The sequence below is a fragment of the Ailuropoda melanoleuca genome, chromosome 2, assembly GCF_002007445.2.
Source record: "Ailuropoda melanoleuca isolate Jingjing chromosome 2, ASM200744v2, whole genome shotgun sequence".
NCBI classification, from domain to species: Eukaryota; Metazoa; Chordata; class Mammalia; order Carnivora; family Ursidae; genus Ailuropoda; species Ailuropoda melanoleuca.
The window spans coordinates 63,048,699-63,063,529 of record NC_048219.1 but is presented as its reverse complement, the minus strand read 5'-3'; the positions used below and the strand labels follow the sequence as shown (position 1 = coordinate 63,063,529).

At 35.7% G+C, this 14,831-nt stretch overlaps 1 protein-coding gene across 9 annotated transcripts in view; it reads right to left on the bottom strand.

The window, feature by feature from the left end:
* CCDC18 (coiled-coil domain containing 18) overlaps positions 1 to 14,829 on the bottom strand; it is a 108,622-nt gene extending 93,793 nt beyond the window's left edge. For 5 of the 9 annotated variants that reach the window (XM_034653917.1, XM_034653913.1, XM_034653919.1 and 2 more), the window contains exons 1-6: positions 14,479 to 14,829; positions 12,330 to 12,508; positions 11,669 to 11,843; positions 8,810 to 8,968; positions 4,583 to 4,689; positions 2,860 to 2,988 (exon numbers count right to left, since the gene is read on the bottom strand). In XM_034653917.1, the coding sequence (XP_034509808.1) occupies positions 2,860 to 2,988; positions 4,583 to 4,689; positions 8,810 to 8,968; positions 11,669 to 11,843; positions 12,330 to 12,463 (704 nt within the window). In that variant the 5' untranslated portion in view covers positions 12,464 to 12,508; positions 14,479 to 14,829. Of the gene's footprint in view, positions 1 to 2,859; positions 2,989 to 4,582; positions 4,690 to 8,809; positions 8,969 to 11,668; positions 11,844 to 12,329; positions 12,509 to 13,601; positions 13,785 to 14,478 lie in introns of all 9 variants that reach the window. The other 4 variants (XM_034653914.1, XM_034653916.1, XM_019798275.2 and 1 more) reach the window with 4 other exon arrangements.
* Positions 14,830 to 14,831: the final 2 nt, after the last annotated feature.

The following is a 14,831-nucleotide window of genomic DNA, read 5'->3' as shown; positions in this document are numbered from 1 at the left end:
TGTCAACATCTCTACCTAAAAATCTCAATTGCCTATATATGCTCCCCAGATTAAAATACAAATACTCTGGCATAACAAAGCCATTTACAGTCTAGACCAAGCCTGTCTTTCTTGCCTCATTTCCTACTACACCTATCCATTTATAAGTACAAAAAACTCCCCAGGGTTCTTCAGCAGTGATGCTCTTTTATATGTCTGTGCCTTTGTACATGTTGTCCAGAATGTGTGAAAACAAAGTCAACACCCTACCATAAAAATGATCTCTTATTTAAGTTTTACAGAGATAATTAGTCACTCTTCTTCTGTACTTTTTCTTAGCTATATTATGAAGCTAGTCTTTGTGTATTATCATCTTGCTATTTCAAATAACCATGTACAAAATGTTTATCTGAGTAAGTAAAAATTTATCTGAATGTCTTTAATTTCAGAATATTTAACCCCACAGTTTATACTTAAAATGGCTACATTTGTTAGTATTTAGGGGCACCTTACATTTCTTTTCTCATTTAATCCTCACATAGAGATATCATCTTGATTTAATAGATGAACAAACTGAGGCTCGAGAAGGTTAAATAGTTTGCTCAAGTAACAGAGCCACTGAGAAATAAAACGTGGTTGACTCTAAAACCTAAATATTTCCATAAGGTAAAAGTGCCTTCCAAATATGTACTGAAACTTGAACTAGACAAATCCTGCTGGGAAAATGTTCTTCCAAACTCATTTTAATGAAAAATGACTTACAGATTTTGAGCAGTTTTTAGAAGTTTAAATGCACATGCAAACAAATATTTAACCTATTTATGACAACTTTTCAAACAATATTTTCCTAAAAAAAACTTTCTTCATAACCTTATTTTATCAAAGTATACATTTTTTGAAGATAAAAAACTTTCTGCATTCCCACCAACACCGTAAGAGGGTTCCCCTTTCTCCACATCCTCGCTAATTGATGCAGTCACTCTGGTAAACATTATGGAGGTGCCTCCAAAAGTTAGAAATAGAGCTGCCTGGGTGGCTCAGTCCTAGTTAAGCGTCTGACTCATGATTTCACCTCAGGTTTTGATCTCAGGGTTGTGAGCTTAGTGTGGAGCCTACTTAAAAAAAAAAAAAAGTTAAAAATATAATTATCCTATGATCCAACAATTACACTACTAGGTATTTACCCAAAAGACACAAAAATACTAATTTGAAGAGATATGTGCATGCGATGTTTACAGCAGCATTATTAACAACAGTCAAATTAGGGAAAAAGCCCAACTGTCCATCAACTGACAAATGGATAAAGAAGATGTGGTATGTATATACAATAGAATATTATTCAGTCATCAAAAAGAATGAAATCTGGCCATTTGCAATGATGTGGATGGAGCTAGAGAGTATTACTCCAAATGAAATAAGTCAGTCAGAAAAAGACAAATACCGTATGATTTCATTCATATGTGGAATTTAAGAAGCAAAAGAGATGAACATGGTCGGGTGGGGAGATGGGGGGAGGCAAACCATAAAACAGACTCTTAACTACAGAGAAGAAACTGAGGGTTGATGGAGGGGAGGTGTGTGAGGGATGGGTTAAATAGGTGATGGGTATTTAAGAGGGCACTTGTGATGAGCACTGGGTGTGGTATGTAAGTGATGAATCACTAAATTCTACACCTGAAGCTAGTATTACACTGTATGTTAACTAACTGGAATTTAAATAAAAATTTGAAAAAGAAAAAAAATTTAAAGGTTTTATTTTTACTTTTTTTATTTGAGAGAGACAGCGAGCACGCAAGCATGCAACTGGGGGAAGGGGCAGAGGGAGAGAGAGAAATCTCAAGCAGGCCCCCTGCTGAGCATGGAGCTGGACTCAGGGCTCTGGCTCACAACCCTGAGATCATGACCTGAACTGAAACCAAGAGTCAGATGCCTACTGAGCCACCCAGGCACCCCAAGAAAAAAAAATTTTTTTCAAAGATCAAAATGCAGATTATCATTTTACCCTGTGTAAAAACTGATAATTATAATATTGGAAAATATTATTAAACTGAAAAAATTTAAATCTTTATTAGTTTATTTATTTATTTTTTTTTTTAAAAAGATTTTATTTGTTTATTCGGCAGAGATAGAGACAGCCAGCGAGAGAGGGAACACAGGCAGGGGGAGTGGGAGAGGAAGAAGCANGTTATAATATTGGAAAATATTATTAAACTAAAAAAATTTAAATCTTTATTAGTTTATTTATTTATTTATTTTTTTTTAAAAGATTTTATTTGTTTATTCGGCAGAGATAGAGACAGCCAGCGAGACAGGGAACACAGGCAGGGGGAGTGGGAGAGGAAGAAGCAGGCTCCCAGCAGAGGAGCCTGATATGGGGCTCGATCCCACAACGCTGGGATCACGCCCTGAGCCGAAGGCAGACGCTTAACCGCTGTGCCACCCAGGCGCCCCTTAAATCTTTATTAGTTTAAAAGTTAACTGACATTCAGAGTTAATGGTTCCTTAGTCAAGGCTACCTACAAAACTTTATCTTAAAACATGTTTTACACAAAATAAATACTTTTGCATTACTTATGTATTCCTAAAGGAAGACAGAACTACACTTCCTCATGGATTTTACATAGGTCATACAACTTCATTTCAGAAATAAGTATATCATTACAATGATTAACATCATCAGCCTTCTAATCCCAATCCAGAAAGCCAGTAACATGGAATTTTTAATAGAAAATGAAAAAAAATAATAGACGAAAAGAACATTAAGTTATACTACTAGGTTTCTGAAATTTTTTTCACTTTAAAAGTTAGCTATAATTTTAAATAGGTAATATATTCTCTACAAAAACAATTTGCTTTAAACTTTGCTTTAAAAAGACATACCTCTTTCCTTGTTTACTTTGTTCAAGTAAGTCCACCTTTAACTTTATACATTCCTCTTGGGACTTCTGCAAACTCTGTTCCTTTTCAATCACCATTTTCTGGCTCTGCTCTAATTTATCTTCTGCCTCTCTATTAAATAAAGGATATATATATTTTTTAAAGATTATTTATTTGAGAGAGAATGTGTGCATGCATGTGTACACAAGTGGGAGGAGGGGCAGAGGGAGAGAACCTTTGAGCAGACTCCCTGCAGAGCCTGACAGAGGGTGGGGGTGGTGTTCATCTCACAACCCATCAGATCAGGACCTGAGCAGAAACCAAGAGTCCGATGCTCAACTGACCGAGCCACCCAGGCGCCCCAGTAAAGGATATTTTTAAAGGCTATTAAAGAAATTATTCCACGTAGGCAAGAATAGCTCAATATTAGGAATTCTATCACTTTAAATCACTGAAGTAAGAGAAACCATTATCTAATAAGAGATAGACAAAATTCATCACTTGTCTACTAAGAGTATAAGGAATGAAATGATATGTATATCTGAAATATCAGCTTATACCCTATTTCATAGTAGATACTAGAAACATAACCATATAGTTCAGAAACTAGGTAAAAATGACTATTATCGCCACTATATCCAATGATTTCTCTAACAGTCACAAAAACAAAAAGGAAAAAAGTAGTAAGTATATATTTTGAAAAGACAATATTTTCTTTTTTTGCTGATAATATCATTAGCTGCCTGGAAAATCCAGGAGAATCAAAATGAAAAATTATTAGAATAAAAGAGTATGACAAATAGACTAATTACAAAAGAATTAGATTACACAAAAAGCAATGGCCTTCCTACATACCATCAATGAACAGAACATGAACAAATTCACAACAACCAAAAATATAAAATACCTAGGAATAAAATTAAAATAACATGTAATACAAAGAAAATTACAAAATTCTGACGGTCATGAAAAATGACTTTAGTGTACATGAGAATCACTTGTAGGACTTATTAAAACACAGATTGCTGGGTCCCACCTCTCAGAATTTGTAATTCAGTAAATCTGAGACAGAACCTGAAATCTACAATTTTTTTAGAAGATTTCTTTATTTATTCTAGAAAGAGAAGGGGGAAAGGGAGAGCGAATCTGCTGAGATTCTCTGCTGCACACAGAGCCCAACACAGGGCTCAATCTCACAACCAAGATCATGACCTTGAGCCAAAACCAAGAGTCAGATGCTCAACCGACTGAGCCAACCAAGTGGCCCTGAGACCGACAATTTTAACAAGTTCCTAGAAGATGCTAACACTGCTGGTCGCAGAACTACACTGTGAGAATCATCAAAATGGAGTAATGGGCTATTTAGTATACACATATTTCTCATTTTATTCAAAGCAGAAGGGCATAAATTATAAAGTGCCTGATTCCTTCTATTTTATTTCTTGAACTCCCATTGAAGCACCCCTATGAATTATTACATAGTTCATTTTCAATAAAAGCATGTAAATAAGCATCTCAGCTAAGATTCAGTCTTTTTTAGCCCCCTTAAACTTTATGCATCCTAGAGCCAAGAGGAGGTATGATGGATTGTGGAAAAGATTCCCTAAGTTCTAAGACACTACAGATTTAGGACACTACAGATTTACTGGGGTGGGGAACAAGATTCCACAAGATAGATCAAAAAGCAGAAGAAATAAAAACTTTAAAGTCAAAAGAGTATACTTGCCTCAAAACTTTATCTTGGGCTGAAACTTCTGCTTCCAAATTTATAATCTGTTCTTCTAAGATTGGTACACTGGCTGCCTGTTGTTGAATAGATTCAAGCTTAGAAACCTAAAACAAAACAAAAAAAATAACTTTTAGAGCACTTCCTTTCAGAAGATAAATTAATCTAATTGGTCCTTCGTTTCTTTTTCTGTCTGATAAGGGTGTCTGATATAACTCCCCAATCACTGGTGAAATGTGAAGCTCACCCTATCTATTCCTTTGATCAACATTTACATGGGCATGTCATCATCATAAGCCAGTGTGAGCGTTTAAGCTCCTGCCATTACCCTCAACTTAATATCCAAAGATAATTAATTAGCTATTTGGGGGGGGAAAAGAATCTCTACTGACATCCAGGAAGTAAATTTCACATAAATCAGAAAATTAAATATAAAAGATCAAATCATAAAAAAGTAAACAAAAAAAGCTATTGAATCTTTTTACAATTTAAGACTTAATTTTAGAATACATGCTTACTAGAGAAAACCTAGAAAATACAGAAAAGCATGGGTCCAGGAAAGAAAACCTGGAATACAGCTAAAAATCTCTGTTGGTAAGTCAACACTCCTTTTCCCATTCCTAAAACACCAACAATCAAATGATGGCCTATCAGGAAGAGAAAGAAAATTTATTATCTGGAGAAACTGAACAGGAAAGGTTAGAACTCTGGGACACTACGTAGAATGATGAGAAGGGATGAAGTAGTTATAAACAAATTGATTAATATAAAATAGTTTCCAACTACTTACATCTCAGTTAGGGCTATCCCACAGGTGGGAAATCAAAGGATTCTTTGCTGGAGAAATTCAACAGCTCCAAAGAAAAAGACTTCACATCCTGATATTGGATGAAAGAGGCAAGGTATCTCCCTACAAAAGAGCCATCTCTCCAGGCATCACAAACAAATGAAGCTCATTGGACAACAAACTTCACCTTCGTACACAGAGCTTCTACACAGCATTTAAGCACCTTTCTCTTAAATATAAATAGCGAAAACACTAACATCTGCAAAAAAACTTCTAACATAAAAGTCAGAGGCCAAAACAAAGAGGCAACTGGCAGCAAGCAAGGCAAGTGTGCACACACACACATACACACACATCATTAAATTTTCAGAAAGCTAAGTGAGGACCCTGCATCAGGATATTATTCAATACAAAACAAATAATCAGAGAACATGGAAAAGCTCTGGAAAATGAAAAAAATATGATAGGTAAAATAAGATTCAACAGAGGTGTGGATGACAGTGTTGAGGAAATCTAAAAAGTATCACAGGAAGACAAGGAGATAGAAAACATGAGGGGAAAAAACCCTTAACAGAGTAAGAGGACCAATCGAGGTGATCCAATATTCACCTAGAAGGAAAAACAGAAGAAAACACAGGGAAGAAAATTATCCAAGAGATTGCATAAGAAAAATTTCCAGGACCAAAGAACACAAGATTGCAACCTGAAACGGTCCTCATGTACCTACTACACTGAATAAAAAGGTCTATTCAAAGACATGTCATTCTGAAATTTTGAAAGACCAAAGAAAGAGGGAAGATCCTTAAAACTACCATAAAAGGAAAAACAAATGGAAAAAAATTATATGCTAAGAAAATTGATTCACAATGGCATCAGACTTTTCAGAGAAGCAGCAGAAGATAGAAGACAAGAAAGCAATGTCCTAGACATTCTGAGGCAAAATAATTTTTAACCTAAAATCAAATGTGGGGGAGAAATTAGGACATTTCTGACAGGCAAGGGGGTTACTAGACAAATATGCTCCAATTAAAGAAGACTAAACCAAGAAAGAAGACACAGGATCCAGGGAACAGTAGATCCAACCTAGAATATCAAAGGCAAGTCCCAAAGAGAGCAGCTGGACGGCAGGCCTGGAGGGCAATAAGCTTGGGAAGAGCAGGATGCCTGGCTCCAAAAGTGTAACTACAAACATTGGAAAAGATAAATTATGAATATACTGATTGATACAATGAGGAATTTCAGCACAAGATTTCCAAAAGTGGTATATACACAACAGCAAAAGCTGAGACCTGCCCTAGAAAAGAGAGTCTCCCTAAAAAATATTTTGTTAGGCAATGTAGAGAATGCTGAGATGGGAAGTAAAATATAAATAACTATCCAATTGCCTAGAATAAATAACCACTGGTATGACTACATACTAAAAGAAAGGAACAAAATGCTATAATTAGTTCAGTAGTTATTAGTAAAATTCTCTTAATATCTCTTAATAAACAGAAAAGGTGAACAAATTACATAGCAAACAAATATAATGAAAAGGTAAACCTTATGAGAAATCAAGAAATTGATTTTATTTTCCTCAAAAAAATAAAATGTTAAAAAAAAAAACTCAGTAGAATACTGAATGCAGAGTACAGTAAATCCTGAAAAAAAAAATATTCCCTGTGATTTGGTCATTCTAAAATTCTATCCTAGAAATAATCCCAAACACAAAAAGTTTCTTGTTCATTGGCACAATTTTTTCTCCTTAGGCTGGAATTATCTCCAATAGCACTCTGTTTTAAAACATACAAAAGAGGTGGCTTAGTCGGTTAAGCATCTGCCTTGGGCTCGGGTCATGATCCTGGGGCCTGGGATCAAACCCGGCGCAGGGCTCCCTATTCAGTGGAGAGCCCACTTCTCCCTCTCCCCCACATCCCTGCTTGTACTCTCTCTCGCTCACTTGCTCTCGTTCTATCTCAAATAAATAATATCTTAAAAATAAATAAACAAAACACACAAAAGAAAAATAAAGATCTCCCATAATCCTAGTACTTAAAACAACACATCTATAAAAGTAAACAGTGAAAGCCTCACCACAAGCCAGTCCAATCCCTCTCAAAGTTATCAACAATAATGTGGAGCACAGTTTTTCTATTCTTATATATGTTACATATATCCATATATGTACACACGAACATATACACACATTTGTTCTTTTAATAAACAGCAAAACTGGAATCACTGCCTGTGTGTGTTGCTCTGTAATGTTTCTCTTCCACTCAGTGTATTAGGTAACAGTTTTTGAGTGCTATATGCAGACATTGTTCTAGGTGCCTTTTCTTTCTTCTTTTTTTTTTTTTTTTTAAGATTTATTTATTTGACAGAGAGACAGCCAGCGAGAGAGGGAACACAAGCAGGGGGAGTGGGAGACGAAGAAGCAGGCACCCAGCAGAGGAGCCTGATGCGGGGCTCAATCCCAGAACGCCAGGATCATGCCCTGAGCCAAAGGCAGACGCTTAATGACTGAGCCACCCACGCGCCCCATCTAGGTGCCTTTTCATATATTATCATTTAAACTGCACAATGTTTCATAAAAGTAAAACAACTTTGCATCTTAGAGCTGATACATTTACTGCCAATCCCTTATATGGATATATCATAATTTACCATCCCTCTATTTTGGACATTTGGTTTCTAATTTTTTGTATAATTCCAATCATACAGCAAAAAACAGGAAACCATTAGGGGTGCCTGGCTGGCTCAGTCTGTAGAGCATGCAACTCTTCATCATGGAGTCATGAGTTCGAGTCCCATATTGAGTGTAGAGATTACTTTTAAAAAATAAAATAAAAATAGAAAGCCACTTAAAGAGGAGAGTTATTAATTAAATTATGGCATAATCACATAAGGAAACAATAACCATAAAAAATGATCATTGGAAAAGCTGAGTAAATGTATCAGAAAATGCTTAGACTATCCATCAGAAAATGCACAGACTATGTACAAAGTAAAAAACACAGGAAAAAAGAAAACTATTTAAACAGTGTGGATTCAACTATGTAATAAACATATAAAGTAGTTTCTTGTTGGTGGAAACTGGGTGATCCTTCTCCCCTTCTTTTCTAGTTTCAAAGTTTTCAACAATGTGAATGTATTAGTATAAAAAGGAAGATAAGCTATATTTTCTTTATAGCTAGAAATAAAACCACATAAATTGGTAATCTTAATATTTTAAGAAGCTATGACTTATGTAAATACACAGTATACAAGTTCTCCTAAATCATTTTCAGATATTAAACTCATGTAAAATTGATTCCATAACAAGTTTATCCTATATTATCACAACAAAAATTATTATATATAACACATTAAGGCAATACATGGAATATTTTTTCAATTATAAATGTTAAAATGACTCGAATTACTTTCTATTGGCATAGTCACCACTTCAAGAAACATACTTTTGCTCTTGACTGTGTTAATTCAAAGTGGACAGATTCCATTTTAGTCATTAAAGAATGATTCTGTGAGACCAAACAAGCATTCTGTTGCCTGAGTTTGTTAAGTTTCTCTCGAAGATTTCTGATCTCCTGGTCCATGGGGGAAGATGAAAAAGACATCTAAAAGATGAAAAAGAACAAGCTATTTTGGATTATTTCATTAAGCATTGTAAGTAATGGAAAATGATGAACAACTGTCAGTAAAATGACTAAGTAGTTCAGAAAATGAGTTAAGATATTTAGTGAGTGCTGGTGAGGATGTGTGGGACAATCTGCACTCTCCCCCACTGCTGGTGAACGTGTACATAATTATAGCTTAAAAAACAATGGTACACTTTGGGAAAGTTCTGGGTATTATCCAGTAAAGTGGAAGATGCTAACACTCAACATATTACTCCTGGATATCATCCTAAAACTTCTACACCTGGAAATATAAGAATATTCATACCTACATTGTCCATAAGAGGCAATAAATGGAAAGAATCCAAATGACCATCAACAAAATGGATAATGAATAAATTCTTTAAACTATACACATTTTTATTATACTTTTGAATATATATTTTATAAATAATTTTAATTTTCATGAGGGTTGAGGTTTTTAAGACATAATTTAACTTTTTTTTGAAAAAGTAATATGCAATTCAAAAGTCAAAACTATGTAAAAGTACACACAGAAGCCTCATTCCCATTTTTAGTAGGTAGGTAACCATTTTTATAAGTTTTTTTAAAGATTTTATTTATTTATTTGAGTGAGAGAGAGAGGGAGAGAGAGCGAGAACAAGCAGGGGTAGGGGCAGAGAAAGAGGGACAGGGAGAAGCAGAGCCCAACGTGAGGCTCATGAAGGCTCCATCCCAGGACCAGGAAATCACGACCTGAATGGAAGTCAGATGCTTAACTAACTGAGCCACCCAAGCACCCCTTTAAGTCTCCTATTTATAAATTTTTATATAACACCATACATACAGCAAAAAGAAATAGGAAACTGAGGCACCTCGGTGGTTCAGGCTGTTATGGCTTAGGTCATGATCTCAGAGTCCTGGGATCAAGCCCCGCATCAGGCTCCCTGCTTAGTGGGGAGTCTGCCCCTCTCCCTGCTCATGTTCTTTCTCTCTCTATCCCAAATATATGAATAAAATTCTAAAAAAAAAAAAAATAGGGAACTGCCTACATAGGAAAGATAAATTATGGTCTTAAACAGTCTTCTAGTGTTTCCACCTTCGTTTGCAAGCAATACAAATTACCCACCCTCACAGTGACTTACGAAAAAACTAGCATTCTATATATGTCATTCTATACCTTGCATTTCTTCTTAAATATACTCTGCCAATCTCTCCACAACCAATATAGTTAGAAACTCCTATTCTTTCAGCTCCCCACCTCAGCTGCAGTTTCCACTGCATGTTTATTCAACCAATCCCCTATTGATAGGCACTTGAAGTATTTCTAATCTGTTATGACCAACAAAGCATCATTTTGTACTTATGCAGGCATATCTGACATGCATTTTTCTCTAAGTGGGACTTCCAAGTCAAGAGTAAACGCATTTGTGATTTGGAGAAACATTACCAAATTACCCTCCATATGGGGTTGTATCATTTTGCACTACCACCAGCAATGTATGAGAAAGCCTATCTCCTCCTAATTTCACCAACAAATACAGTGTCAATGTCTGATAGGTACGAACCGGTACCTAAGTATAGTTTTGTTGTGAATTTCTCTTCTTATGAATGAGACTGAACAACTTTTTATTTGTTTGAAGATCATTTTAACCTCCTGTTTCATACGTGTCTTTTGTCCATTTTTTTATTGGGTTGTTGATCTTTTCTTCTGCCTAGAAGCTCTTCCTATATTAAAGAGATTAGCTCTTTGTCTTTAATAGGCATAACCAATACTTCCCACTCCAATTTGTCATTAGTTTTTTGATTTTGTTTTTGGTAAAACACAATGATTTCAATTAAAGCATATATGTAACAAAAATGATCAGCAATTTGAGTTAGGATATAGGTCAAATTCCCCAGAATTACACAATTTTTGTAGACATGGAATTTGAATTTATCTTCTAAATTGCAGGCTCACATAGCTTCATTAAGCAGCTTCCTTACAAAAAGAAAACCTCTTAACTGTTAGCTTTCTGAAGTGGGAAGAGCACATTTTTCTGAAAGAAGATTATGATGTGCATATGCAACCATATGCATGCATGCATGCTGGCAGTGAGGAAATAGAGAACAGGAAGAAGAGAGTGGAAGGGGAGATTGAGGGGTTGAGTAAGGAAGAAAGGTAAACACAAGGAGGTAGATAATAGGACTGAATAAAAAAGACAGAGGGAGAAAGTTCCAGACCAGTAAAGATGTCTAAGATCATCCACAAAATTTAGGGATAATGAAAAGTGAACAGTGCCATGCTATCATATAGCATTTGATCCAGGCTAAATATACTAAATACACTTTAACCACTTAATAAATAACTGATTACCTACTACGTATAGTGCCAATTACCTACGATTTATAATAACTAACTGATTACCTATTATGTATAGTACCATAAATCAGAGGGGTTACAATTTACTTGGGAAAACAAGACATTTAATTGCAAAAAGGTAATAAATCTAGAAGTTTAAAAATACAGTAATACACCAAAGCAACTACTTTCTTGTTAGGACACAACAACAAGAACCATAATGTTTAAATTCAATAGTCTTGAGCACAATGGTAAAAGATTATGGAAAACTTAAACAGGCATTTAAAGAAAAAAACTCAAAGAAAAAGTATTTTAAGTAGGTCTAAAACTTTTAAGTAGACAGGTCTAAAAACAATAACCTTATCTCTTGGCTTTTTTGGAAAATCAGTACTGCCAGTGGGCATTTTACAAACTTTTTTGTAAGGTATGTAATTCAAAAGTCCAAGCTGGTTAGGCTGAGAAAGATCTTCCAGAATGAGTTTTTCAGATCTTGAGTGATTAGAAACATAATCAGAATTTTCACTTGGACTAACACTAGAGAAAAAAGAAAAATACATTTTAGTTCCTAATTTAAGTATTCACTCTAAATTTCTATACATTATTTATGAAAACAGAAAGAAAAGCACTTGAAGTTCTGCTGTAAATCACATTCAGTTATGAACTTAAGGCAATGTCTCAACTAAATTTCTTAATGAACTGTAATGAGTTTTAAACTAACAATCTGTGTAGTCTAGAGACTCTATGCTAGGATTACTTCAGATTCAAATAGTCCTAATAATAAAAGATTAATTAAGCCCAAACATATATTTTATACTCGGAGTCCTAATATAGTCAAGGTGTTTACTTAATGTATAAGCTCTTCTCCAACATTTCTATTTTTTCCTAAACCAAGAATTACATTAAAAATTAGATTATTTCCTATTCTATTAGAAACATAATATATAATAATGAAATTCATACATTTTACATTCATAAATTAAAGTCACATTCTGAAGTCCGTATGTGATTTTACTTACGTACCTGGATAACTCTTCCCCTAAACTCTGCAAACTCCATTCTGTTATCTTCAGTTCATGTCTTAGGGAAGCAACATTTGCAAGCAAACTTTCTTCTTCATTGTCCTTATTACAGTAGTATGATGAACTAGATTCCATTTCTTAAAAAAAGAAGTGTATTTCTTGTACCTTGCCAGAAAGAATCTGTGGTGTCAAAATACTCTCACATTAATACAATTTAACTCATTATTTTTCTATTTACCTCAAATGTTGTGCAATCTTTCATGATAACTTAAAAAACAAAACAAAAACCCAGTAACAATGAATTTCTCTGCAGTGTAAAGCCAAGGAAATAGAAAGTTCAATAGTTCCCCTTTTCTAAGCACATTTAATCTTTCTAACAATAGTGCACATTAAATATTGTTATTCCACGTTAAAGTTAAAACAAACTAAGAATAAGGCAAATTAAATAATTTGCTCAAGGTCATATAAACTGTAAATGGTGGAAACAAGATTTGAACCTAAGTCATCAGGATCCAAAGACCTTTTAATTATGTCACACTGCAATTTCTAACTTACAGATCAATTTCAAGATGAGCTGTCTGAACTTACATAATCAAGTTACAAGCTCTGGAAATCTGATAAAATCGGTATCATTATAGTCACTCATATTTTCTTAACAGCAATTTATTACCAAATAAAGGTTATCTCCTTCTCCCATTCACAATGGTTATAAAATTTAAAAAACACACACATTCACATCACAACCATAGAGATCAAAATGGCATTTGGCAAGTTAACTCAGAAATTCATGAAGTTTTTCTTTCTTCAACTAATGAGTATCTCCAGAATTGTGAAATTCTCTACTAAATAACCTTTACACATAAAAATCGTGATAAAGTGCCACATTTTATTATTAATAATATATAATCATTATGTATTAAAATACATATTTATATAATAAAACTAAGGCTTTAAAATCTCGACTACTTTAGATCTTTCTGCATCTTAAAATTACATTCCTCTTAAAGATCTCATTTACCTTTGTCATTGTAGCACCTCTCTTCCATCACCCTTCTAGAATTCTGACCACATCCCAAGCTCCAAAAGGTTAGGAGTCTTATGCATTATGTTCAGGGTTTCAAGGCACTTACGGAAGGTCAATATGTTCAGTGAATAAACGATGATTGCTGAATTGCCCTTCCTTCCCCTCATCCAGCTAAAATAGACCGGCAAATTTATTCTCCACTCAAAATTTCTCAGATATAAGAAGGAAGATTAAAAAGAAAACCCTCACCTTATTGGAAGAAACTGTGACAGGAAATTAAATGAGACACTATGTAATCGCAGAGAAAATGTTTCTTTTTCCCCCCCTTTCGTTTGCACAAATTTGCTTCTGCTTAAGCGAGAAGACTCTCTCATACAAAAGTCAATGGATCAGGTCCCCATTCTGCTTTATCTTTTCAACATCTCTAGCTTCCTACAGGATGGTGAAGGAAAAAAGGGTACAATTTGGGTAAATCCTAAAATATCATTCGATATTACATTTCAACTAAATCAGGTTTTACGTCCAACATCTTCTGTGTATTTTAATGTAACAATTCCCTAACACTTTTTAAGTACCAATGAATACATTTGCTTTTAATTTTTTTTTTCCTACTGAGCCATCTGCCAAATGAAGACTTTTCTTCCCTTCAACTTACAATAGTTATAAAAGTCTATCTCCACTGCCTGTACATACGTAGAAAAGTGCATCACGCTACCTACCGGCCCCGACCAGATCATCTTCTGGTCCTAACGACGCGTTGGTAGCTTTACGCACAGGCACACCCATCAACCATCAACACCGAAAAACCGGTGTTCTTTATTATAAACCTTGCATGTAATAGGATGGGCTGTCGTCGAAAAAGATTCCTCGTTGTGGAAGGGGGTCCCGGATTTATGTTTTACGGTCCTGTTATCAAGAACTCTCAATTTGACAGAACTGATCCTACGTTCATCTTAAAGAAGCGGAGGAAAACATGACATCTTCCTCTCCGATTTCTCAAGTAAAATACAAGCCTGCAAAGTCCGAGGGTGCTGGGAGGGAAAGGAACAAAACTCCCCCAGGTAGGCCTGTTTGCACCCTCCAAGGAGCGCTCACCACCCAAGTCGTAGTTGGGAAACAGACCCACCTGACAACAGCGCACGACGCGCTCTCGTCCGCGTTCGGAAGCCTCAGCCTCGGACCCTCTCCCGAGTTCGGGGCGTAGAAGCATCAGACACTCCACGCGGGGAACGAGTGAACCCCAGCTGCACCGAGTTCGAACCGCCGCGGGAGCCGTTGGGGACGCTACTCCCCGGCCGCAGCCCCGCCCCCCGCGCAGGCTCTGCGTGACGCGACGCAAAGGCGTGGGGCCTGTCGGGGATCTTGGTCTGCGTGCGCGTCCAAGCCCGCTCGCCCGGAACTACATTTCCCACAATTACCCCGAAGACGCCCATTGGTGTGGGGAAAGCCATGGGAACCTGCCGCCCGGGTGTGAGGCGG